Here is a 26,228-nt window from a genome sequence, read left to right as displayed (position 1 = left end):
TTCCACTCCACCAGATGTGGAAAATACACCTGATTCATGAAGGGCTACAAGAATTCATTGAGAAGGTGGGAGTCAAGTGCCTCATGAGTCAGAGGTGCTTAGTAAGCGTCTTCCAACAAGAACGGTCACTCCAGCTCACCGGGCCTCAGTTTCCCCCACTGTACAACGAGCAAGTAGAAATGACGTCAAAGGGCCTCTCTCACTAACACCTCAAGAGCTCCTTCCTCTTGCCTTCTTGGCTTTCTGTTGCTGCTTCTGGAGGCAGGAGATGCAGCCCTGCCCTTCAGACCCTTACCCGATCACTTTGCACGTTGCCTTCCTCCTACCTCCCTGGCTTTTGGACCCCTCACAGCTTTACTATTCACCTCAGGGGGGCATTTTGTGGCACTGCCGTGTTGCAAGTTTCTCCCACTCCTGCCAACCCCAGGATCACGAGTTTGCCTGTTCCACAGGGCTAAGCTAGAACTGTTGCTTCGCTTGGAAGGTGGGCAATCATTCCTGTCTCAGAGCCTCCAGCTTCTTCTCTCCTGGACAACTGTAGACTTGCTTTTCAGAGGTTTCTAGTTCTTATCTTCTCCGTCATCCCACAGGACTGTGGAAAAATGCCACGAGGCTGCTCTTTGTTTAGAGCCAGTAACATCACGCCCACACTCGGCTGCACGGCGACGGGCGGCCCGTAGAGGGGCTGTCCCATGCAGCAGTGGCCGGTGGCCCATAGAGGGACTGTCCCACGCAGCGGTGGCCGGTGCCTCACGGTCCCGAGAGGGAGGCGGAGGCACTAGTTTAGGCCCTTTTTATAGATAAGCAATGCTCACTGAGGGTAAGCGACAGGTGACTTTTCTAACTTAGCACAATTAGTTTGGAGGCGAGGCAAATAACATCATCTTCTTCCCCAAATACTATGCTCCTCTGTTAAAGAAACCATTCTGTTTCATTCTTGAGGGAAAAAAAAATCAGATTCTAAGAAAGATGTGCTGCATCATCCCATTTTGAGTGGCAAAAAAACTCTAAGTGCCCCTAAAAAGAATTCCAAGAGGTTGTCTGCCAGACTTCTGAGTGATGGGAGTCCCAGTGGCATTTTTTTCTTCTTTGTGTTGTCTTATTTTTTTTCTTTGACAAGCCTACGTTATTAGAAACAACATTTCGTGTTTTAAAAAATGAAAAATGAAATTATCATGCGTATTTGGAAAGAAACCATAACTCCCTATGGAAACATAAATGAATCTCTTAAACAAGATATTGAACATAAGAATGCAGGCATGGAAGAGTATGAGCTGTAGGATGCTGTCTATTCAATATTCAAACTAAATGGCCAAACTAATTAATGGTGACAGTCGGGATAGTGTTTACTTTTGAGGGGTGGTGACCGGCAGGGGGGTGTCTGGGGTGTGAACCGTGCTCTTTCCGTTTTTGATCTGGGGGCTGGTCATATGTGCATGTTCACCTTATGGTAATCCATCAACCTGTATCATAGATTTTAAGTGGTTTTATTTTATTCATTAAAATATTATTTATCTCACGGGGCGCCTAGGTGGGTCAGTCAGTTAAGTGGCTTCCTTCAGCTCAGATCATGATCCCAGGGTCCTGGGATGGAGCCCCGCATTAGGCTCCCTGCTCAGCGAGGAGCCTGCTTCTCTCTCTCCCTCTGCTGCTCCCCCTCCTTGTGCTCTCACTCTCTCTCTCAAATAAATAAAATATTTTAAAAATATTATTTATCTGAATTCCTGAGGATTTTGATGCAAGGTGAGTGCCTCCCTTGCCTCACCCTTGCCCCAGCCCTGCAGGGATGGGAAGAATAATCGAGGCAGTGCTTTCCAACACTCTACCCCACTGGGCCACACTGACCAACTTATCAAAACCCTTTATATCAAGGATTTGTCTGGAAAGCACAGGGGACTCCAGGGATTTCAAACAGTATAAATACGATACAGAGAACTGATTATGGGGATGAAGGAAGAACTAAGAAGGCAAACAGGAGAATGGGGAAACCCCAAGACCAGCAACAGAAGGAAGCCTGCACTGCCCCTCAGACTGAAGGGACACAGACCCAGAAGCAGGGCCATTTGGTGGCATTGGGACCATGGCAGGAGGCTGCCAGGCAGAAGCCATGAAGGAGACACAGCAGTTGCTGAAAATGTCTGGCTTCTCCCAGTCTCTTGTCCTTCAAGTCCCCGCTACCTCTTCCCATGGGCTGGACCTGGTCAGACGCAAGCTGGTGAGGAAGATGGGATAGGACTTGCAGAAGAGAAGTGGGGATGCATGTGGGAATGAATGCACTGGATCCTCTCCAAATCTTCCACTGGGCTGCCTTCCCATCTTCCCACCAGCCTCTCTCCCTCCCAGGTCACCCTGCACGGGGCATTGGTCCTTTGCTGGGAAGGGTTTCCCTCAGCCCATGTCTGATTCTAAGGTGGTCATTAGACTCAATTTACCCACCTTGTTGTATGCACAGCATCAAGGATGTTCCATCACTTTTCCGAAGACACTGGATAACCCACTGCAGTGGACACACCTTGAGATGACCCCTTGTATAATCCTCTTCCCTTGAGTGTGGGTGCAACATGTGACTCACTTCTAGTCCAGAAAATATGGCTAAGGTGATGGGATGTCACTCCCAACATTACCTTACATCATACAAGACTCTGTCTTAGCAGACTAGCACGAGAGAGACTCTCCTGCTGGTCTTGAAGGACAAACAGCCATGCTTCAAAGTGTCTATATAGAGAGAGATGACTGGCAGGGGACTGTGGGGGCCGCTGGGGCCTGGATGGCCTTCTCCCAACAGCCAGTAAGAAGCCAGGCCCTCAGTTATGCAGCTGCAAGAAAATGAATCTGCCAACCTCATGAACTTGGACACGGGTTCTCCCCAGTCATGTCTTCAGATGAGAACACAGCCCCACTGCCCCTAGACTGTAAAGTTGGGAGACCCTGAACAAGGGACCCAGCAAAGCTACCTGGACTCCTGACCTGGAACAATTGTGAAATAATAAATGTGTGTTGTTTTAAGCCACTGAATTTATGGTACTTCGTTACCCTGCAGTAGAAAACTAATGCACAAAGTGGGAAGAAAGGCTCTCTAACTCACTTTCTCCAAACCACTGAGCTCCATTTAAAAAGGTGGATGATCAATAAGTCACTCTGTACCTTGTAACTGCTCCCTTCCCTTCCTGCTTCTTGTTCTGGCTGCACTAAAACTGAGGGACAGAGGTCAGGTGTGTCCTGTGCGCAGGTAGAGATGCATCATGAAAAGGAGAGCGCTTGGTGCTCCCAGTTGGAGTATGTTGTCATTGCTGATGCTCCCATTACAGTGCTCCTATACAGGCAACAAATTAGGGCTGGCCTCCGGGTGCTCTGAGGTCAAGGATGGCTAATGGAACTCACGTCTGGTATTTTCCATCCACAAATGATACAAATATGGTGCTCCGGGTTGAACATCTCCCCAGAACTCCTGTGTTCAATCTTAACCCCCAAAGGTGATGGTATTAGGAGGTGGGGCCTTTGGGAGGTGATTAGGTCACAAGGGCACCACTCTAACCCTTACAAAGTGTCCCCAGAGAGCCCCCTTGTCCCTTCCACCATGTGAGGACTGAGCGAGAAGATGGCCGTCTATGAACCAGGAAGCGAGTCTTCTCCAGACCCTACCCTGAATACGCCAGCATCTTGATCTTGGACGCCCAGCCTCCAGAATTGTGAGCGATAAACATTTGTTGTTTATAAGCCCCCCAGCGTGTGGTACTCTGTGACAGCAACCTGACTGAGACCGTGGGCAAAGTTCTACTAAGACCATGGCCAACTAGGAAAGTCAGCTGAATGCTTGAGCGGTCCCTTCAATGTCATTTTATTTTCTTTTATGCAGACTGGTGGAAGAAAAGAAATCCCGTAGATTCTTCTGGAAATTGTCAAGATATTGGGAAGATGAATGAAAAACTTGCATAGATTGGGATGCCCACAGTTTGGACTTTCAAGGCCTAAAAGATGAAACAAAACAAAGCAAATGGGGCTTTTAGGATGAACACAATTGCCCTCTTGAGAAGGGGAGAGAGAGGCCTTCACAGTTGTGTAAGGTGGTCATTCCCAACTATGGCTGCGCATTGGAACCACCTAGGGAAGGTCTTTGAAACAAACTCTAAAAAAGTTAAGTATAACATAAATACAATAAAATACACACTTCTTAAGGGTCCGGCTTGGTGAATTTTCATGAGTGAGTCCTCCTGGCTGACCATAATAAAGAACGTTTCAGGCACCTCAGAAATCCTCTTCATATTCTCTCCCAGCCAATATCCTGGCCTCCCTGCGCCCACCTCCACAAGGGAAATTGCTATTCTGGTTTCTGACATCACAGAGAATAGCTTGGGAAGCTTTAAACAACGCCGATGCCTGGGCCCCACTGCGAAATATCTGGTCTCAGGAGCTGGGTGGCGCTCAGGCCTGCAGACCATGCAAAGGGCCAAGTGTTCTGGTGCGCAGTCAGGCTTGGGAACGACTCCCTGGCTTAAAGCTGAGTCCCATTCCCTACACGGCAGCAAGGGAGGCCCCCAACAAGGGGTGGAGGAGAAAAAGAGCACAAAGGACATTAAGGAGAAAAGTCAAAGACAGACACTCACGTGGCTTTTGCAGGATGGCTTGACGAACCCAAACTTCTGGGTGATCTGGTTGGTCCTGAACTCCTGCCACTTGCCGTCCACCAGGGTCTGGGCTCTGATCTCGTACTTCACCAAGCGCTCCGCTCTCAGGCTAACGGGGCCATGCTCACAGGGCAAGGACGGGAACCCCGAGTCAGTGTGCCTTACTCTCTGCAAAGAGGGTGATCCGCCTTAGGTGAAACTGAAAGCGGGGTGACCCAGAGTTAGCGACACCTGGTTCGTTGACTCTCCTGTACGATGTGTGCGGAGAGCAAGAGGGTATTCCCCCAGGGCCCCATTTCCTAACAGCTGCTACTGCTGAGTCAGCTCGCCACGGAGCCCTCACCATACAAAACCACTGGCTCACAGACTGGGGTTTGGTGAACCCAGAAAAATGCTTTTAGGTCAAGCTGCATTGAATTGGAAGTTCTTCACTATTGCTTGGCCCGAATTTAAAAACCAACATAGTATTCACATGAGCATTTCAATGGGCGTTGTTATAGGATTCATCTCTTCCATCCAGTAAAATCCATTATGTAGGGAAGTGCCTGAGTCACTGAAGACCAAGAACTGACGCAAGGAAGAGATCTGACTCACTCAAGGGCACGTAATGAGGTGGTGGCAAAGCTGGGGCTAAAACTCTTCGTTTTCTTCACTCATGCATTTATCCACTCATCATACAAACATACATCCCCTGCATGCCGGGTACTATGATTAGTGGTGATAAGAAAAAGATGAATGAGATATGGTTTCTCAAGGAGCTTGATGTCTTAGAGACTTATAAAGCAAATCCTAAGTGGAACACAGTGGTCCCTGGTCACAGTTGTCATGGTCAATGTCATCATCATCACAGAGCGCTTTTTGTGTCAGGCCCCGTTCTATGGCCTTTGCACAAATTAACCCAGTAATACTGCCCACAGCCAAGTGAGGTAGGTCCTATTACCTTCTCCATCTTAAAGCTCAGGACACTGGACATAGGGAAGGAGAGGGTTCATCGGCTTGCCAAGGTCACGCAGCTCACCACACAGCTTGACTTCAACTCTCTGCTCTTAAACACAGTGCTCTTCCAAAAGTCTAGCAAGAGCACCGAGGCGAAGCCATCTGCCCTCCTGACTTCACCAGTGTCCTGTCCACCGCCCTACTCTGCCTCTTTCAACAATTCCATTCCCTCTTCCCTTGTGGGCACTACGTGTTACCTCCATTGAAGAGGGGCCATCGGTAAAGGATCACCCACCACGTATGAACTGAAGATGAACTGAGCCCCAAATGTAGAGTCAGAGTCTAGAATTTAACCCCAGCTTTGTCAATAGAGGCCATACGAACATGAAGACGTGCAATTTGGAGATCTTCATCTGTTAAACAGGCCAACAACAGCAACCTCCCAAGGTTGTACAAGTCAAATGACATCACATTATATGAGCATGATTAGCACCAGGCTTACAACACGTTCCATGTTCATTATTAATGAATGATTAATCAATTATTATTGATTTAGTATGAATTGACTCTATCTGAGACACAGCTTTCCTGGGCTCTGTCCTTACCTGCATGTAAAAACTATAAGAGGTAGTATCATGTTTGATCCCCTTTATCTCAAAGAAGAATCCATATATGGCAATCATTTCTGAATGCGTTGTATACTCCTAAATTGGGAAGGATAAACAACAAAGTGACAGAGAAAAGAATCTTCAGTGTTCAACGGCAAGAGGACACAGTAAAACAAATTCTAGCTAAGACAAAAGTGACTAATTTGACAGCTGATTTAAAACACAACAGCAGGGGCGCCTGGGTGGCTCAGTCGTTAAGCGTCTGCCTTCGGCTCAGGTCATGATCCTAGGGTCCTGGGATCGAGCCCCGCATCGGGCTCCCTGCTCCGCGGGAAGCCTGCTTCCCCCTCTCCCACTCCCCCTACTTGTGTTCCCTCTCTCGCTGTCTCTCTCTGTCAAATAAATAAATAAATAAATCTTTAAAAAATAAAAAATAAAATAAAAAAAATAAAACACAACAGCAATTTTAGCCTAGGAAGAGCCAAATTGTAGTGACTTCACAAATCCCCCAGGTTAGCACTCAGTGACATATTAACTGCTCTGTGCATCCTCTAGTGGGGAGAAGAACGAGTTAGGCATGTTCTTAGATGTTCAGGGGCTTGCGGACCTTTGGAACAAAGCATTTGCTCTAATTTGATGGGCCTAAAAGACACTCCATACTCATGGTATTGCGAGGTGTCCTGACCCCTGCGGTCGGCGGTCTGTCTACTTAGGCAGGTCTCTGCAAGCAAGGGGGGAGACCCAGCCCATCCAGACCTGACCCAGAGGGGAGTCTCTGATGATAGATTCAGAGCCCCAAGTCCCTGAAACACAAATTCTTTTGAGATCACTACTGGGGTGGCTTTTAAAAATGTCGGAGAACAGCAATTTCTTGGAGAACTGTGCCTTTTCAGGGAACCCAAGAAGAATGCAGCCACTGGTCCTGCATACTCCCCTGGTGACTGAGCCTTGCAGCCAAGCTCCCTGACCCCCTGCTGCTTGGATTTGGGGGACCCATCAAAATATCCACCCAGAATAGGTTCCCCCCGACGGGGCGCCTGGGTGGCTCAGTCGTTAAGCGTCTGCCTTCGGCTCAGGTCATGATCCCAGGGTCCTGGGATCGAGCCCCACATCGGGCTCCCTGCTCCGCGGGAAGCCTGCTTCTCCCTCTCCCACTCCCCCTGCTTGTGTTCCCTCTCTCGCTGTGTCTCTCTCTGTCAAATAAATAAATAAAATCTTAAAAAAAAATAGGTTCCCCCTTGTAACCGTAAACACAGGGTTGGAGTGGAATCTCTTCATTGAGCAGTTGGCAAGTCTTGATGTTTGTGGGAAGAGAACAACCAGTTCATCCCAGTTTGCCCAAGCCTTTCTTGGTTTTAGAACAGAAAGCCCTGCATCCCAGGGAAACTCCTCCATCCCTATAAAACTAGGACAGTTGGTCCCCCTCAAGGAGAAATTTTGGATGTGCACACCATTGAATGAACAGTCTGTCCCAGGCCCCTGTCTTGTGAATTTCATTTCCTAGGATGTGGTGAACATGCAGAAGGAGACATGACAATTTCCTCTTCTGCCCTGGCCTTGCTAAGAGAGGTAAGAAGCGATTATACAAAGGTCCTTAACCAAGTGTGGAAGGGGACAATCCTTCCCCTTGCTTGGGCCCAGTGGTCCGTACCTGGTTAAAGAGCAGTCCGAATCTCATAGCCTGGGTGGTAAAATCTTTCACATGGACCATGTCGCCCCCACTCTCCAGCTGAAAGAGAAGCACACAAGCTCACCTGGATACATCTCTCACCATCCGTATATCGGTTCACTGATCCCACAACCCCAAACCTGCTTGAAAAAGAGTTCTGTCTCTGGATCCCACACTCAGCCACTAATCCAGGCTGTAGTATTTGTTGAAGCCTACTATGTGTGGTACTGTGCTCAGTGCTTTGAGAGGATGCAAAGGTGAGAATGAGAAACATGCCTGAGGAGTCTCACCGGGGAAATAAAATGTGTACATAAATAGCCTGATCACGATGCAGAGAATGATGATGGCCATAAAGTCACAAGCATGATCCCACATGGCAGCCTCAGGACACTGGCAGCAAGGGGCTAAAGGAAGGAGGTGGGCTGGGTCAGAAGAACAGAAATGGTTGGGAGGGGGGACTTCCTGAGGTGTCCAGCCCCAAGGACGGTCTCCGCCTCAACTCTGCTCTTAGAGCATAGATGTGAGTTACGTCCCACAGAGACTCGGTTCCATGGAGTCGTTGTCTGCTGGGCAGCGACACTGGGCACTGTGGTTTGCACATTACAATAGGTATTTGTTGGGCTGAATTGAATTTTAACCAGTGACTCATAAATCCTCAGAACTCAAACACTGCCCTACTTCATCCCTAGAAATGCACGATTAGAAACACAAGAAGTACAGCAGTTCACATAGACAATTCACAAAGGGAGAAATGCCACATGGGAAAAATATTCATTAAATAGTAAATCTAGTAATAAAAGAAATGCATATTGAAAAACGAGATTTCATTGTTCACTTCTCAATTAACAAAAGTGATTCGAAATAAAAACACCCTACATCGCTGAGCATGTACAAAGCGAAGCAAGCTCATTCATTACTGGGGGAAGAGTAACTTGGTCCTAAATGTTTAATATGTATCAAGAACAAAAATGAATATTCCTTTTTGGGCCAGTATTTTCTATTCTTGAGAATCTCCTATAAGAAAACAATTCTAAGTATGGTAAAATAAACTGTCACGTGCAAATATGTTTATCATACAGTCATTTATAATCGTTAACAATTAGGAACACCACGAATTGTCTACACTAAAGGAAAGGCAAAGAAGCATTGTTTATAGCAGATGCTCTTGGTGGAAGAGTTTGCAGCCAATAAAACACAATGAGATCTTAGCAGTGGTTGTCTCTGGGTGATGGGTCTGAGGGTAGGTCTTTTCTTTTTTTCAATTTCTCTGCATTTTAAAAATTTCCAATAACAAGCACCCGTTACATGTGTGTTTTGGGGGCTTGGTCAGGAGGGCGGTGTGGCCAGTGCTCCCGGACTCCATCTCAGGCTCCGGGTCAATAGTGTGCAATGCGCATGGCACCTGGGTTCCTCCTAACCTGGCCTCCTCCCCCTCTGGCCCTCCAGGCTTGGCTTTCCCCACCGCCCTGGAGGAGGAGCCAGAAACATCCCGACCTCAAAGGCCCAGAGGTTTCAAATGCAAAACACATCTCCAGAAAAAGCCAAGTCAGAAAAGCAATAAATTTCAATAATTGTTTCCTTGCTGAGCTGGCCACTCACTGCGTGGTAATGGTTGGCTGTAACCCGGATCAGCCAGGACTCTGGGAAGAAATTAATGTGCCTTAACTCCTCCAGATTTTTGCCTTGGAAGAAACACAAAGAGAACATTTTTATAGATGTATTCAGCACAGACCGGCAGAAGGCTAATCTATGGAGAGAAAAAGGAGGGAGCTGAGGGTTGAGGATTGGAGGGTCTAACCAGGGCCCCAGGGATCATAAGGTGTGTGGAGCCCAAAAGGGACAGCACCAAGCACTTTCCCCCAAAGTGTTTACAGCCCCCCGGCTGAAATCCTGCCCAAGAAGGGTGGGTTGGGGTCTGATCGTGGGTGTATTTGGGGTGTCTAGAAGCAACTTGGACAAAACTACCTGGGGTCCATCAACTATCCCCGGGTTTTAGAGTTACGCATTATGTCTGGATAATATCCTTTCATTTGCAAAGGTCTCCCTGGGGGGCCACCTGGGCAGCCCCAAACACACTCCCCAGTAGCTTCCTCCTCTTTCCAACTCACAGAGGCCTCAGCCAGGCCCAGTGCATGAGGCTGAGGAAGCCAGGTCTGGAGCACAGACCACAGGCTTCGCCCCAACGGCCGAGTGCTTGACCTGGAGGGGATGCTCCTCGAAGAGGGGGGCGCATGGCTAGATGACACTCACACAGCCCTTGGCAGGTGCACAGGCTTTCAGGATCCACAGGGCCCTTCATCCACTACTGTATTTCACGAAGCTCTGACTATCCCCCACTTTACAGACAAGGACACTGAGACCAGACAGGTTCGTGACTTTCCCAAAGTCACACAACTTGGAAGGGACAATGCCATCGCTCAGCCTATTCCTTTAAAAATGCCTACTGGGTCTTTCCCAAGAGTTGCTGGGGGGGGGGGGGCAGGTCCCCAACAGCCTTCCCAGGGGGCAGTCCCTTGGGCGGGGCTTACCTCTGATGATGCCGTGCAGACGCAGGCAAAGGAAGAGCGGCACCAAGCTCTGTCCTGTGTCCTGATCCAGAAAGGAATACTTCTTGGGGAAGCTTAGCAGAGGTGCAAAGAGGAACAAGAGATTCATAAAACTGCTTTCTAGAATTGGCGAGGGGTAGCGAAAGTCATGTCAAAGAGACTCGTGGTTTCACTAGCCAGGGGTAGATGGGGCTTGGTTCTCTCTGGACCCGTGAGGGGTGTGGAAGCAGAGGGCCGCTGAGGCAGCCCGGGCGAAGGTTGACCCCAGAGGTTATAATGAGACCCTGGTTCTAGCCCCCTTGCCATCCACCACGGAGCCGAGCAACACGGCAGGTGCACGGAGCATACTTATGAAGTGACTGACGGTAATGAATTACTTTACAGAGGATTCTGAGATACATTTTCTCACTTGGGTCTCACAAACTTCTTGTGGGCCAGACAGGGCAGGTGTCATCAGCTCCATTTTACAGATGAAAAACAAAGGCTCAGTGAGGACTTGAACCCAGGACTTCGGATTCCTCCTCTCCACAGGCTGCCCTTTCAATAGTGGCCAATGTAGGCCCTTCAAAGGTGCTTTCTGGCAGGATTAAAACGAAGGAATGTGGGTAACAAGTTCTAGTAGCTGTTTCCCAATCACACCTTCAGCGGTTACTGCCCATATTCAACGCCAGTTAATTTCCACACGTGGCTGAGGTCAGGGCTGGGTTGAGATCAGATTCCTTTTGAGAACACACATACATGTAGACACACACCCACCACTCTTGTTTTGAAACAACTTGTTTCATTAAAGTGTCACTTTTCACCAATGGGGACTACGGGGGTAATTTTTCCAAGTCCCTTTGAAAACGCAAAGTCATTCCCTCAAGGCAAATCCGTATGAGACCAGCCAAGGGCTCTTGTAGATTATTTTTCCATGAATCAGGAGTGATGTCCAAATCACACCCTGTCTCAGCCAGACTGAATGCACCTCTGGCCCTGCGTCCTGCCTCTGCTGGGGGTGCCCGCCAGCCTGCTGAGGACCATTTGCTTTCAAATGGGAATTCTTGGGACTCTCTGTGTGAGTGGTCCCAGGAGATAGTTTAGGGATGGTGAGGCGTTGTGGGAGGGGAGAGGGACACCACGACAAATGAGTTGATTCAATCCAATGATTATTAATTAGAATCCACTGGGTGCCAGTCTCCGGGAGTGGACAGATCAGGCATAAAGGAAGGAAGGCTGATACTTTCAGGAATGCAGTATCCTATTGATCTTGGAATCAGCCCTCCACTACCCGGAGCAGGTAGAGCTGGGCTAGTGTGGGCCATGCCGGGGCCCCAAGAACACGATATCTTAGCCTCCTTCCCTGCCTCTCTCTCACCATTTAACGAAGGAACAAGCTAGGTGCCATCACGCAGGGTGCAGGTGTCAAGGAGGGAATGCTCTGGGGAATGAGCCAGAACTCTTGGCAAGGGCCCACACAGCCCAGCACTGTCGAGAAAGGAGCACCTGCTGGAGCTGTAGGTTATAGACAGTTTCAGCTCAGAAGGGAAAGGACAGTAAGAGGACAGCACTTCTGCGACTCGGAAGCCCCCGGGCACCAACTCTGCAGCTTGGTGGGAAGGCTGCTGGGAGAGGAAACCAAGGCCCCTGAGTCTCCCTGGGATTGCTGCTCAGACCCGACAGCCCATCAGCCAGGAGCTCTCTGGACAGACCGCCTCTCTCCGAGGATTTGGGGAAGAGCTCTGTTGAGACACGTGATTGAACTTTAAGATCCCTCTGGATCACAGGGACGTGGCAATGGTGGCAGCTGACTTGCGAGGTCATGAAGCTGCTCATCCATTGTCCAGCCACGCCTCGGCAAGCTTAGCCCTGGAGTCAAGACACAGCAGGTTCTAGTCCCGGGCCGGCTGGCCATCAGTCACGTGCCTGAGCCTCCCTGAGCTCTGATCTCCTTCCTGTCACGTGGGGACAATGGCCACGTGTGCCTCTGTGGGTAGCTGGGAAGAGTAAAGGTGATGGTGCTGGGCACAGTACACCAGCAAGGACTCCCCACCTCGTGATGACCGCCACAGTCCTCTCGTCCCTGGGAAAGGGACCTGGACTCAAGCCAGCTAAGTGCATGGCGTTCATGATCACTGCCACCCTCTAAATGGTCCAAGCCAAGGGCCACCTCAGAGGAAGAAAGTGGTGGCCTCCGCTACTGATTTTCTAAAATCTGACAGCATAAGCATCAGAGGGCTGTGGTCCAACACCTGGAACCGGGCCGCACAGCCCCGCCCCTGGAGACCGGTGAGGTCGACCGTCGCCGAGCCAGGACTGTCCCCAGGCCTCCTGAGAACAGCCCCGTGCGTCTTCCCCTCCCCTGGCTCCTCTGCACTGTCTGGAGGCAAAGGCGCCTACTATCTTGGGCTCAACCCTGAGTGCATTCACCCCACTTGACACAAAGTGAGAGGAAGCTGACCTCACTGGGGGCCCCTGTGCACGGGTCTGCCGGCGGGACTGGATGCTAGCATGACTTCGCCTGGAGCTCAGTGCTGTGTGTGCCAAGATCTCTCTGGGCTTAGCACCGACTGCTCTGGGGCAAGCTTCAGGCCATGGTGTCTGCCTCTTCGAGTTCTTCAAGAAAGCCTTGGGTCACGAGCCCTTCGGGAAGGACAGTTCACAGGCCTTGAGACTGGAAGACACACCCAGGTTGGCTCCGGGCTCTGCTTTCAAGGGCCTGGGGACAAATCCCCCACAGACTTCCTGAAAGGCAGTGCCCAGGACGAGTGTCCCTCTGACTGGGACAGGTTGTGATCGTAAAGCTGCTCTTCACCACAGTCTTCTCACTTCCCCCATCCCGTCACATGTCGGTCATTTACCCTTCCTGTGAGCGTCTGACTCAGGGCCCCATTGCCCCCGGACTTCAGATTTTAGCCTGAAAATACACACTTCAGAATTCTGACACATGACACTCCACGGATGAGCCTTGAGGACTTTATATTGAGAGAAATAAGCCCAACACAAAAGAATGAATACCATGCGATTCGACTACACGAGGTCCCTAGGGTAGTGGGATTCACAGAGAAGCAGAGCGGTGGGTCCTGGGGCAGGGGGATGGCTGGCCCTTAATTACTGAAGGGATACAGGGTTTCTGTTTGGAAAGATAAAAACATTCTGGAGATGGAAGGAGGTGTTGGTTGCACAACAGTGTGAGGTATTTTTTTACTGCCACTGAACTGAACACATAAAAATGGTTAAAATGGTCAATTTTATGTTCTGCATATTTTACCACAATAAAAAAGGAGGAGGATTAAAACATCACTTCATTTCTATGAACAATACATGAAATAATAGTTTATATTTTAAGGGGAAGTTTGAAAAAAAAAGTTGCACACTTTGGGGCAAAAACTCATGATGAGAATGGAACACGGCTTTTTTCAAAACGTAACTCGGTATAGACCTGGGCACCTTCAGCCGGCCAGGAGCCAGGACCCGGGCCGCCGTCTGCTAACGTACCTCTTATTTACCGAATGCATTGTCTGTCTCTGCTTCTGAGGTGGTAAATGCCACAGAGATGGGGCTCGGCATCTGTTTTGTTTGCTCACCTACCCTGGGCTCCTCTTGCAAGGCCTGGCGCTCAGCGGTCTTGCAATATGTTGAGTGAATGAAAGGGGTGAGGAGCTGGCCCCACCAACGTGGCAGCCTCCATCCTGCCCTCCCTTCCCTCCACTTGCCCACAGTGTCTCTTTGAGGAACGCCAGCTATCCCCGTCCCCAGCGCACGCATGTGCACACACGTACACACACGCATGTGCCCACAGACCAGGCTATTGCAAGCTGATTTTCCTGGGCTTTATGGGGTCCCCCCTGCTGTTGTTGCCTGCGTATTTGCCAGGCCAACTCCTGTCAGATATTCACTGAGACCCTGTTCGATGTCCTGACAACCCCAAGTTGGTCTTGACCTTTGCCCAAGGGCAGAACTGGTTCTAGAAATCCCGTGTAACGGTCATCTTCTCTGCCCTTTGTAAGGATCTCCTGCATCGGACACTTTACAACCCTTGGGCTCCTACCACGTCTCTACTCTTATTGAAGAAGACACGCTGGGGCTACCCAGTTTGGGTGGAAAGCCAAGAAGCCACAGGAGGGAAGTGAAAACTTAGCAAGGCATAGGGATCAATAATATTTAGGGACTTTGAAAACAAAGGAGATTCAGCTTCCAGAAAGCCAAACTCTAGGGGAGCAGGGACAGTGTGGTCAGAGCAAGAGAAGAAATAAAAAAGGCAAGAAACACCGAAGTCCGGTCATGAGAAGCCCTGTTGCCCCCAAATACATCCACCTCCCTGCACAGGGCTTGGCTATCTGAGACAGAACCATTTAATGGCTCCCATGTTGTTTCAAAATGAATGTTCTGGTTAAGAGATCAGAGTTGTCACACCAGGGGTGCCCAGTTTCATGATGACTCTGTGGCCACATCTGCAAATGCCACTTATTAATCACAATAGACACATGGCTTCTGGCTGCCCTGTCACACAGCGTCACAAAGCATGTCCTTGGAGACATCGGCAGGCTCAGGCGTCAGGGATGTGGGGTGTGGTGGGGTGGCTCCCCTCACAGGGCATGGGGGGAGCATAGTGTTGGGTTTGTCAGGCCAGTGCCCACTCACACGGTCAGCATGTGCTCTTGTTCTCTCTGCAAAGAGAGAAGCTCAGAGGAGGAATCTGTCCAGTAGGCAGGTGAGATCTGGGAGGGCTTCCTGGAGGAGTCCTTGGCCCGTGCTGTAAAGATTGGGTCAGATTGGGGTAGGGCCAAGGAAGGAGGGGAGACTCAGCTGCAGTGCTCACGGACATCTGGGAGTTGGGATCATGTGGAAATTGGCTTTACTGGCGGGGTTCAGTGACCTCCTTCTGGAGAGATTGTAAGCCCACTGCTGGGACCCATCCTCGTGTCAGAGAGGGGTCCATTTAGTGATTAATCAATCTGTTAAGGATTAGAATTACAGGTCTATTCATGACTTTCCCTCAACCCAGAGAATCTCGAAATAGAAGATCAGGGAGACCCAGGTCAGCCCCTACTCCACCACCACGGTGCTGAAGGATCCTGAGCACGCCCCTTGCCTTCCCCCGCCATCTGTCCCTGGACGGAGTTTACGGATGCTCCGTTGAGTGAAAGGGAAGGCAGACCTTAAAACATGTGTACTGTAAGATTCTATTTATACAAAGTTCAAAAGCAGCCAAGACATCTTGAAAGGAAAGGAAGCCAGGATGTTGTTTGCCTTTTTCTGGGAACGGTGGGGACTGAGATAAGACCCTTGCGGCGGCTGGCCGCGTCTGTCTCTGGGGCCGGGTGCCGCGCACACAGCTGTGCGCGCTTTGTGGAAATCCACTTCAGCTTTGGGAACTTGTCAGTGTGTATTTTATACTTTGATTAAAAATGTGCTTTTAAAAAAGTGAAAAGGGGGCGCCTGAGTGGCTCAGTTGGTTGAGCGTCTGCCTTCGGTTCAGGTCATGGTCCCGGGGTCCTGGGATCGAGCCCCGCATCGGGCTCCCTGCTCGGCGGGAAGCCTGCTTCTCCCTCCCCCACTCCCCCTGCTTCTCCCTCCCCCACTCCCCCTGCTTCTCCCTCCCCCACTCCCCCTGCTTGTGTTCCCGCTCTCGCTGTGTGTCTCTGTCAAATAAATAAATAAAATCTTTAAAAAAATAAAAAATAAAAATAAAGTGAAAAGTTTCCCTGCCTCTGGCTTTACTCCAACTGAGGAGACTTTACAGCTTTCCTGGACTTCTCAGACTGCTAACTGGAAAGAAAAGGTGACTTTTCCTCTGTGGACAGAGGCAACAGCTTTGTTTACCTTTTTTGTTTTGTTTTGTTTTTCCTACAAGGAAATGTTAAATTTAATTCTGGCCAGCCCATTTGTTTTTCTAAATTAACCATTGCCAGAAAACAGACTGTGGGTGCTGAGCGGTGTGTGTGTGTGTGTGTGTGTGTGTGTGTGAGTGTTCCCTTCCTATAATATTATACTTAGCAATGAAAATAAGTTGGAAGATGTTCATACATATCTAGCTAGGCAGAGAAACTTCCTCTTCATCTTTCCATCAGTGCCCCTGGCATAGAGTGCGTGTTCAGTAATTATGTGTTGAATGAATAAAAAATTGAAAGATCAATTAATAAAAGGAAATGGGAGAATAAGAAAGGCTTGGACCTGTGTCTTTATTTGCAGGCACTATTCAAATACCTGGCCTCCTGGCTTGGTTTCTGGACATTGCTAAGACAGATCAGAAAAGGGGCATCTGGTCTATTTTTACACAATTACTGCTCCAAGCCCTCTGACGTGGAGGCTGGGCCGACTGACCCGAGACCCTGCCCTGCTGCAGGTCAGCCCCGGGGATCCTCAGGACAGGATGGCCAATACGGAGCAAGGGCACCACCACCATCCACTGCCATGTCTGGGGTAGACCCACCAAGACGTAATTTCTCCCTGAGCCTAAGGAAAGCCTGGGAACTTTCCTTGTCTAGAACACCAAATGGGCGCCCGCCCTCAGTCACCTGCCCGGGAGCCCTGTTACTTCTAGTTGCTATAGACAAGGCATTCTCTGAATTTTGCATCAGCATACGAAGACCCGCTTCTGTGAGCGGAACCAAGTTACACGGGAACGACTAATGGGAACTCATCATTCAGTAAGCCCTTCCGTGCATAGCACAGTGCCGGGAAGCTAGGAGTGAAGTAAAGGCCCACATGCCCTTCCTTCAAGCTGCTCATGATGTTCCTGGGGAGGCAGGATGTAGGTGCACACCACGTGGTTGTAGGGACTGGTTACAGAGGCTTTCCGGGGAGGCCCCGCCATGGACAGACGGGCAGAGGGGGGCAGAGCGGGCTGGGGTCAGGTAAGCAGAAGCAGCGAGTGCTGATCACCGAGGCTAAGGAGTCTGGGGCCTCCGGGAACATGCACTGGGGAGGTGGAGGCCATTGACGAGGGAGAACCTTAAAGGTGCCACTGTTCTGGGGCAGAAGAACTGGGATGGGAGGAGAACCACCCACAATCCTAACAATGGGCTCATGGTCCTCAAGGTTGGGGGTGGGCCTAGGCGACTGCTGGGGAAGGGCACCGAGGCCCAGACGGTCTGTCTCTTCTCCCGGGGTGGAGGGGCACGAAGCTTGCTGGAGGGGAGCTGGAGGGAAGGCAGGCCCGTGGGCCGCTGGGAGTCTCTCCTGCGCTGAGGTTGGAGTACACGGGCCCAGGTAGGAGGTATGGACACCAAATGGAAACTCACAAGTGGTTTCCAACCAGGAACAAGGTGGCATCGGGGGCTTGGGAAAGGCCATGGAGGGGAATGTGGGCTCAAAATGGAACCAGGGTAGATGGGAGAGAAATGGAAAAGCTAATGATGGCAGGGAGGAGCCTCAGGGCCCCAGCTCAGGAAAACCGAGGATACCCCACTCTCAGCAGAGGGGGCTACACACCTGAGAGCCTCATTCCCACTGTTTCTCCCACATTAAAAACACAGTTTCCACATCCCAGCTCATTTCCTACCTCCTGGTTCTAAGACGTTTCCAGGACGAATGCTAACTTGGAGCCAAATAGCAAGTTTTCCTGGTGCGTGTGATTCATAGGAAAAAGTCTCTTGGGCTATTAAAAGGGAGGGGCGTGGTTTAAGCATTTGCGTTCAAAGCAAATTATATAGAAACTAAGCAAAGTGCATGTCATTCTGGCACTGAATACTGCTTTCCCCAAATAATGAGGCAGGAAAAATGAGCTCTGTAGTTAACATGGTGCACAGATGTTCCAGAAAAGGATTAAATGCTTCAGAACAATGCAAATGAAACCTGGCTTAAACAGGTCAATCCACTGATGAATATGTGGAAGATGTGTTTATCTGTGAAACTCACATGTGCACGAGAAACGGAGCCTCTTGGCTTCCCTGAACACAGCTTATCGTGCCTGGAAGCCCCATTCCTGCTGAGGTTGGGGGGAAGGTGCATCAACCTAACAACAAAGGTCATGCCTGACTTCCTCCAGGCAGATCCTCTGAGGACCGCCTGGGACTGTCTTTGGCGACAGGGCCACCACACTCCACAGCCAGCCTGCGTGACGGGAGCGAATTTACAAAGTATTAATTGAGGCCAGAGAGCCCGTAAACTACCAATTTCACCCTCCCCCCGACCCTGCTCCCTGCCCTCAAGCTGCCACAGCTGTGGAGCTAATGGGGGGCACTCTTGATTGAACAGATAGAAAACTCCCACAGCAGAGAGTGGACCAGGGAGGGGAGGATGCCCTGCAAGTCCTCAGCTAACAATAACACTGAACCTAGAGGCAGCCTCAGAATCTTTCTGAACACAGCGTCCAGGGAGCTATTACTGAACCAGCTGGAGCGGGCACAAGAGAGGAATCCTATCGGCCGTTCTAGGAACCGGCAGCAAAGTGTCTTGGGATTCAGCAGGCCTGCGTTCAAGTCAGACCCCATCACTTGCATAATCTCTGACAGATAGTTCATCTCCACCTTGAGTTTCTTCATCTGTAAAATGGGAATGAAACCAGCCCCAGAGTCTTATGAGATTACAAATAGAAAATGCTTATCAGAATTACTGCACTTAGTACGCATAATTAAATGGTGTCCATTAAACTGAAATTATTATTTTTCACTGAACTTTTGAGATCTAGAATTTCTAGAATTCATAAGTTTAGAGGGTATAAGAAACTGAGCTAATTCCATGAAACCTTTGTGCATTCAAATGCTTTTCCATTTGTTTAGAACATTCAGAATGTCATACGCTACCGTGAAACATAAGTGAGTACGACCTGGTCTCATCTAGATACATTTTAAACATGATGTTTTGAAGGTCAGTGTGGTTTGGTAATAATAAATTTTGCTGAATAAAAGGAGTACTTTGTGCATCATGTCTCTTACTGGACAGAACAAGTGGACAGAAGCACATGGTTATCTCAAATTATAACACCTACATATTCTTCACGTTTTCAAGTAATCCAGTGTCTCCAAGGTATCCCATAATCTTAAGTCCCATAAAGAAAATTGCATTCTGTGCACTCTGGATGGTGCTATGAAAAATCACATCATTGATGCTTTTCCTCCAGGATGTTATGAGTAAAAAACCAATGTATGTGCATTTCACCAATCCGCACTAAGTTATGTTACCTGTTAAAAAATGCCAGCACAGTTTCATGCACCGGAACCGTCTGGACTTTGTGGTTCAGTTGCAAGAAGACCCACAAAAGTAGCGTTTTCAGAAGGTGAAACTCGTTAAAAGTGAACAACCTGGCCGAAATAAAAGAGAAGAAATTTTAGGAATAGCAACAACTCCCGCCATTTTTAAGAAAAAACAAAAAGTTAAGAGTTTAGGAATGAGGCAACACCACCCCTGAGTCTGTAGGTCACTTCAGACAGATGTTAAATGATGTTCTCAAGGTCATGGGAGCCGGTGAACGGCGGAGCTGGGATGTGACCCTCAGCAGCCTGACCCCCACCCGCTGCACTGCCAAAGAAACGGGCAGCTTTAATGAGACAGGTGCGCCCGAGACGTTCTCATCTGTTCTTTCATTTAATTCCGTACAACAATCCTGCCAAGTTGGGATATACTCCTTACTCTTACAGATACATAAATTCAGACTGACCCCACGTTTATTTAAAATTTTAATATTTTGTTCGTCATGGTTTTTTGCATTAATTTTGATTTTAAAACATTGCACCGCCATATACTTATCTCAGCAGCTGAGGTCTTTTGGTGCCCCCCTTAAATTTTGCACCTGAGGTAAATGCCTCAATCCTCACCTCCTAGTCCCAGCTGGGACTGAGGGCAAAACACCTTAGTAAGTCCGCAGGATTCTGGGGGCAGAGCTGGGCGTGGGTCAGTGCAGCCCCAGGCTGGCTATGGGGCCTCCTGCAGGCTGCTTGGTGGCCCCACAGGCCCAGCTCCCTCATCCGTAGATAGTGGTGATAGAAGATGCTAGAAACTACGTGAGCGGCACAGATTCCTGTCCCTGCTCTAACAAACTGCCATGAACCAAGTGGCTTAAAACAACACACATTTATTATCTTATAGTTCTGGAGGTCAGAAGAACAAAACGGATCTCACTGGGCTAGGATCAAGGTGTGGACCGCATTCTTTCTGGAGGCTCTACGGAGAATCATTTCTTTGCTTTTTCCGGCTTCTAGAGCCTACTCACATCCCGCGGCTTGTGGCCCCTTGCTCCAACCTCAGGCCAGCAGCACAGCACCTTCCCATTTCTTTCAGGCTCTTGACCTTCCTGCCTCTGTCTTCCAGGTGCAAGGATCCTTGGGATTATTATTGGGCCCATCTGGGTGATCCAGCAACCCTCCCCAGCTCAAGGTCATCCACCTGCGACCTTCTTGCCCCTTTGCCATGCAACCTAACATAGTCACAGGCTCTGGTTGGGACGTCATTTTCGAGCTGACGGCACACACACCGGTCATTAGCGCAGTGCCTGGCACGGAGGCGCGTGCTAGCGAACGGCAGGTCTGCCTCCTAAGGGGCAGGGCTGGGTCCTGGCTGCAGAGCCCACGCTCCGCCCACAGTGGTGTGAGACTTATCCAGAAACAAGTGGTGAGAAAGAGCAAGTGTCACCCCCCACAACGTCAACTCTGTAGAGTAAGGAGGTCTCCCAAAGAGCTTCTCTAAAGCCTCCAACAACTTGACTATCTAACAGGTCATTTCAACATGTCTTAAACCCCTGGATGTTTCCCATCTTGAGCACGGGGACGGCACGCTGGCTTCCAAACCTCTCATAGCCGCTGCACCCACCACTTTGAGTGGTCTTGGTGGGTGGGACCCAAGCTAAGTGGTGACTCTAAAGGGAAGTGGAAATGTCACCCACCCACCTTTCACACTATTTCTGGCCACAGGAGAATGTCTTTTTGCTCTTATTTGTTTTTAGGCCACCTACAGATGCATGGGGCTTTGACGCTGGCTAGACGGGACCAAATTTGTCACTGTCTGGGCCATGATGGTGAGAATGATGGGGGATGTCACAGAGCCACTTAGGATATGATGTGCCCACATAGAACTCCACCAGGACACCAACCAGCTCTGGCTGGGGAGCTACGTGACTCCTGGTGCAAAATCCAAGCCCCAGGTCCCCAAGCCCCGAGGAGCAGGCAGCAACATGGGAGGAGTCACTGGGGCTCCATGAATCAGGGTCCTGGTTTTACTTTTATTATGATGAGTAACTGTTCAAATAAAGCCCCCTGTCTTTAAAGATTTATTTATTTATTTGAGAGAAAGAGAGAGAGCGTGTGCATGCATAGTGGGGGAAGGGCAGAGGGAGAGGAAGAGAGAATCTTAAGCCAACTCCGCACTGAGCATGGAGTCTGATGTGGGGCTCGATCTCAAGACCCTGAGATCACGACCTGAGCCGAAAACAAGAGTTGGATTCTTAACTGACTGAGCCACTGGAGGTGCCCCAAGCCCTCTGTCCTTAGGCTAAGTACCGGTACCCTAAAGTACTGGTTCCTGCTGAGGACATTCAAACATATTTTCATTTACTTAGGAGCTCTGACGGCTCACAGAACCCACAGAGATCCTGAACTTCCCTCCCACACAGGTGAACATCTGGACTGTTCTATCTGCGTTTACTGGTGCTCACTAGTAGCCGTTGGGAGGTAACTGGTATTTGTTCTTTAAGAGAAAAGTGTTAACAAGACAGTTTGTCTTTTTTTTTTTTTTAGAAAATTATACATAAGTAATAAAGGCCCCCGTTTGAGTACAGACTAGAGAGAAAGCAGTATCAGTGCAAACAAGAAAGCATGACCAAGGGTGCCTACGGCAGTACTGATGGCCCCAACAAAAAATGAAGCAAAATAAAACAAAAGGCCATTAGGAAGGGAATGAAAAATTGCTATCTGTTCATTCACTGGAACCTTGTACAACATCAAATTTAAAATGCTAATTAGATATGTAAGTATGAACATGGAGAGAACACATCACATTATGTCAGTAAATAAAGTAAGCTGCAGAACATTGCAGTCACCATGAGAACACTGATTTGAAGTTTAAGCTTTTATGAAACGATATTACACATTATTTATGGACACGCATATATGTAGTAAGAATATAACCACATGGATTGGGCTCATGCAGGCCCACGACAATGGTCTGATTGTCTTTAGGGAGGGAGGGAGGCCAAGAGGATGCTGGGGAGGGAGCATGGTTGATTTCTGCTTTATTGGTAATGTTTTCTTTTTTATGACAAAATGTCATTGTTCATTTTGGGAGGTGGGTCCAATTATGTTTTCTATTCTCCTCCTACCTTTAAAATTTTTTTACAATAAAAACTAACCATCAATATCCTTATTGATCTTGATTATCAATAGGGAAAAATGAGTCCTGTGCAGTGGCCTGGGCCGGTAAACACCCGGGGCTTTGAGGTCACTCAGACCTGTGTTCAAATCCCAACTCTCATGCTGCACGCAGGGAATCTGAGCCAATCCTTTCATTTCCCAAAACCTCCATTCCACACGTGAAAACACAGGTAACAGTCCCCACCTCACTGGGTGGCTGGAGGAGTTAGGCTGATAACCCACTCAAAGTATCCTGTATACCACAAGTGCTCAATAGTTGGTGGATGGCGTTGCCATTAGCCAGAGAAGCATCAGCTTGAGGAACTGTTATGTTGGAGAGCCATGCCCCCCGGTGCTCCAGATGTGGGACAGGCCTGCCGTGGAGGACAGGGTTGGCTTCTCCTGGGAACTCCTGAGCCCTCAAGCCAGACGGTGTCATGGGCAGGAAGCCCGGGAGAAGTGGGCAGAGCCTGGGTTTAGGGCAGTTTCCTGTGCAGATAGGAACTGGATAGCTGATGGAGTTTTCCACTTCTCCTAAGTCTACCAGGAGCTTGGCTTCCAGAAAAGCAGAACTTGGAATGCAGCTTTCATAGTATTAGAGTTCACGGACCAGGGTAACCTAGTGGTGACCTCTAAAGAGAAACTTAACTGGCAACCCAAGGCCCAGGCAAAGAAATAAAAACCCAGAGGCCCCGGAGGTCAGGAAAATTGTATTTTAGGCGACGCTGCTTATGAAACCCAAAGGAAGATGAGGTCAAAGGGCTTCAGAAAGGGAAGGTGAATGGCCCAGAAGCTGAAGCATCGGCTGAGATGGACGTTGTTCCCATGAGGCTTAGAGACCCAAACACCATGACCACAAGCCGGGGGACGGGCCACTGTCTACACTAAGTGGGCCCGGGGGAGGTGCCATCCCTGACCCCTCATGGGCTGGTACTGCCACCCAGCCGCTCTGGGGCCATGTGACTTGCCAGGACAACCCAGTCCTAGCAGAGTTCTGGTTGCTGGGCAGCGTGGCCTCCAGAGCAAATGAAGAGACGGTGCAGCGTGGAGGGTGGGAGACTGGACTTTGGAGCCTGAGCCCTGGGCTTGAGCCCAGCCCTGCCTTTTATTATCCCTCTTATCTTAGGGACAGTAACTGTACCGTATATCACACAGGGCTGCGGGGGCTTGGAAGGGACAGTGCACAGAGCAAGGCACATACCCCAAAGTGCTCGATAAACATGAACGCATCCAAAGGTTTGTTCTTTTTTTTTTTTTTTTTTAAGATTTTATTTATTTATTTGACAGAGAGAGACACAGTGAGAGAGGGAACACAAGCAGGGGGGGAGGGAGAAGCAGGCTTCCCGCCTAGCAGGGAGCCCGATGTGGGGCTCGATCCCAGGACCCTGGGATCACGACCTGAGCCGAAGGCAGACGCTTAACGACTGAGCCACCCGGGTGCCCCCAAAGGTTTGTTCTTAATCAGCTGCGGTCCAAGGTGCCAGATCCACCAGCCGATGAGCGTGCCCAGGTGAGGAGCCCGAGCCTGGGTAAATGTCTCACAACCCTACCAGGCGCCGGGTATGGCTGAGGCCCGTCTTCCAGCACCTTCTGTTCCCCACCTCCCTCCAGATTCAAAGCAGGTGGCCGCTGGACATCACCAGGGCGGCCGAGGAGAATCTGCCTCAGGGGACGTGAACTTGAGGTCTGGGCGCAGTCGGCCTGGTGTCTCCAAAGCACACAAGCTGATGACGTGCTCGAGGTCATGCAGGGCTCTTCCCTCCTACTGCTGGGACGGCTCTGGACTGGCGTAGACATCTCCCGGGGCGGGGCTGGAGGAGCAGGACCCCATTCCCACATCAGTCATGTCTCCCCAAGTTTGTGCGTCTAGACGCTTGACGTGGAATGTACTTGACCTCTTTCCCTGGCTCATGTACGTTTTGTAAGGCCCATTCCATCACCGGGGTTCTGGCTGTGGTCAGAAAATTTTTCCCTTTTCTTGGTTAAATGCTACCAGGGTGCGACAGCTCAGTCTTTCCAAGGGAGGGACAGCATTAGGAAAAGTCTAAGGGATGCCATGTTTATCTTTTCTTCAACCGTTGCGTAACCTTTGCTCTGCTGGAGGGTGGGGGAGGGCACATGTGGGGAAAAGCAGCAGGGAGTGGGGCAGAACGACACCAGGAGCCCACCCAGGGCCCCTCGGGGTGCTCCCGGGCTGGGGTTCCCGAGGTCCACCTGATAATACAGTCTCCCTCAACACCAGAACTCTGTTCTAGCAACCTCCTTTCTCTTTAAGTGTGAGGGCATTGCAAGCCACTCAGTAAATTCAAATCAACAGTGGAATGAATCTGTCCAGATCTAATTTCTGAAATCAGAATGCCTTCCATCCCATAAGCATGAGTAAACATTTCATCTCTAATATACAGCTAAAATATTTAGAATTTACTTCTCGCTTTTGAAATTCACCCTGAGGGGATACAATCTTGGTAACTTGGCAATGGGTATCAAGAGCCTTTTAAAGAGGCCCAAAGAGGGGCACCTGGGTGGCTCAGTCGCTAAGCGTCTGCCTTCGGCTCAGGTCATGATCCCGGGGTCCTGGGACCGAGCCCCGCATCGGGCTCCCTGCTCAGCGGGAAGCCTGCTTCTCCCTCTCCCTCTCCCCCTACTTGTGTTCCTTCTCTCGCTGTCTCTCTCTGTCAAATAAATAAATAAAATCTTTAAAAAAATAAATAAAGAGGCCCAAAGAGTCCTGACAAGTAAATGCAATCTGTCACCCTAAAGCAGACCCTGCGCTGGATGAAAGAACGTCATAAAGGAGAGCACCGGGCCCACGATGTTAGGTATTCACATCAGTGCTGCATTGCTTGCAGTTGATAACTGCATTGTGACCACATTAAAAGGTTCTTTTTCTCAGCAAATAAACACTGAAGCATTTAGGAGAAAGGGTACCTGATGCATGCACCTTGCCCCCAGAGGCTTCAGAAACAAGATGTGTGTACGTAGCTACACACAGAGGCAGATGATCGAGCAAACAGCAGAGATTGAAAAAAACAGGGTAAAGGGCATATAAATATTCTTTGTACCATTCCTATAATTTTTATTTAAGTTTGAAATTGTTTTCAAGTGATACTTTTCACTTGTGACAAAAACAGAAAGTCCTTGCACTTCTAGAAATTTAATGTGGGAAAATAATCTGAGATAAAGACATATTTGTTGAAGGATGTCACCAAGGCGCTATATTTATATTGGTAAAACACTAGAAATAACCTAAAAGTTCAGGCACTGGGGACATTTCCATGAATTACTCGAATGACCAGAACGAGCCAGCCAGGAGCCAGGCATTTCAGGCAGGAGGGAGAGCATACCCATGGGTGGCAGGTGCTCAGCAGGGCTGGAATCTAACGTAGCCCCATGGATGCCTCATGGTTGGTGAGATGGAGGGGCAGATGGGCACACCAAAGGCCCTTCGGCTACAGACGCTCTTGGTGGGGGTCAAGAGCAGACACAAGACCCTGAGTTAGAGGTCCCTGCAGTGGTCCAGACAACAGTTGATGGAGGTCTGGCCTCTGGCTGGTGCCCAAGAAGAGAAGCCCATAGAG

At 49.5% G+C, this 26,228-nt stretch overlaps 1 protein-coding gene across 1 annotated transcript in view; it reads right to left on the bottom strand.

The window, feature by feature from the left end:
• Positions 1-3,661: 3,661 nt before the first annotated feature.
• BTBD16 (BTB domain containing 16) overlaps positions 3,662-26,228 on the bottom strand; it is a 43,070-nt gene continuing 20,503 nt past the window's right edge. The window contains exons 11-17 of the mRNA XM_032423008.1: positions 19,492-19,611; positions 10,367-10,458; positions 9,438-9,520; positions 7,821-7,898; positions 6,167-6,265; positions 4,605-4,793; positions 3,662-3,968 (exon numbers count right to left, since the gene is read on the bottom strand). Of these exons, the coding sequence (XP_032278899.1) occupies positions 3,900-3,968; positions 4,605-4,793; positions 6,167-6,265; positions 7,821-7,898; positions 9,438-9,520; positions 10,367-10,458; positions 19,492-19,611 (730 nt within the window). The 3' untranslated portion in view covers positions 3,662-3,899. The remainder of the gene's footprint in view (positions 3,969-4,604; positions 4,794-6,166; positions 6,266-7,820; positions 7,899-9,437; positions 9,521-10,366; positions 10,459-19,491; positions 19,612-26,228) is intronic.

This window comes from Phoca vitulina, unplaced genomic scaffold, assembly GCF_004348235.1.
Source record: "Phoca vitulina isolate PV1807 unplaced genomic scaffold, GSC_HSeal_1.0 scaffold28, whole genome shotgun sequence".
NCBI lineage: Eukaryota > Metazoa > Chordata > Mammalia > Carnivora > Phocidae > Phoca > Phoca vitulina.
Note: the sequence above shows the minus strand (reverse complement) of the source record. Positions and strands in the feature narration are given on the sequence as shown.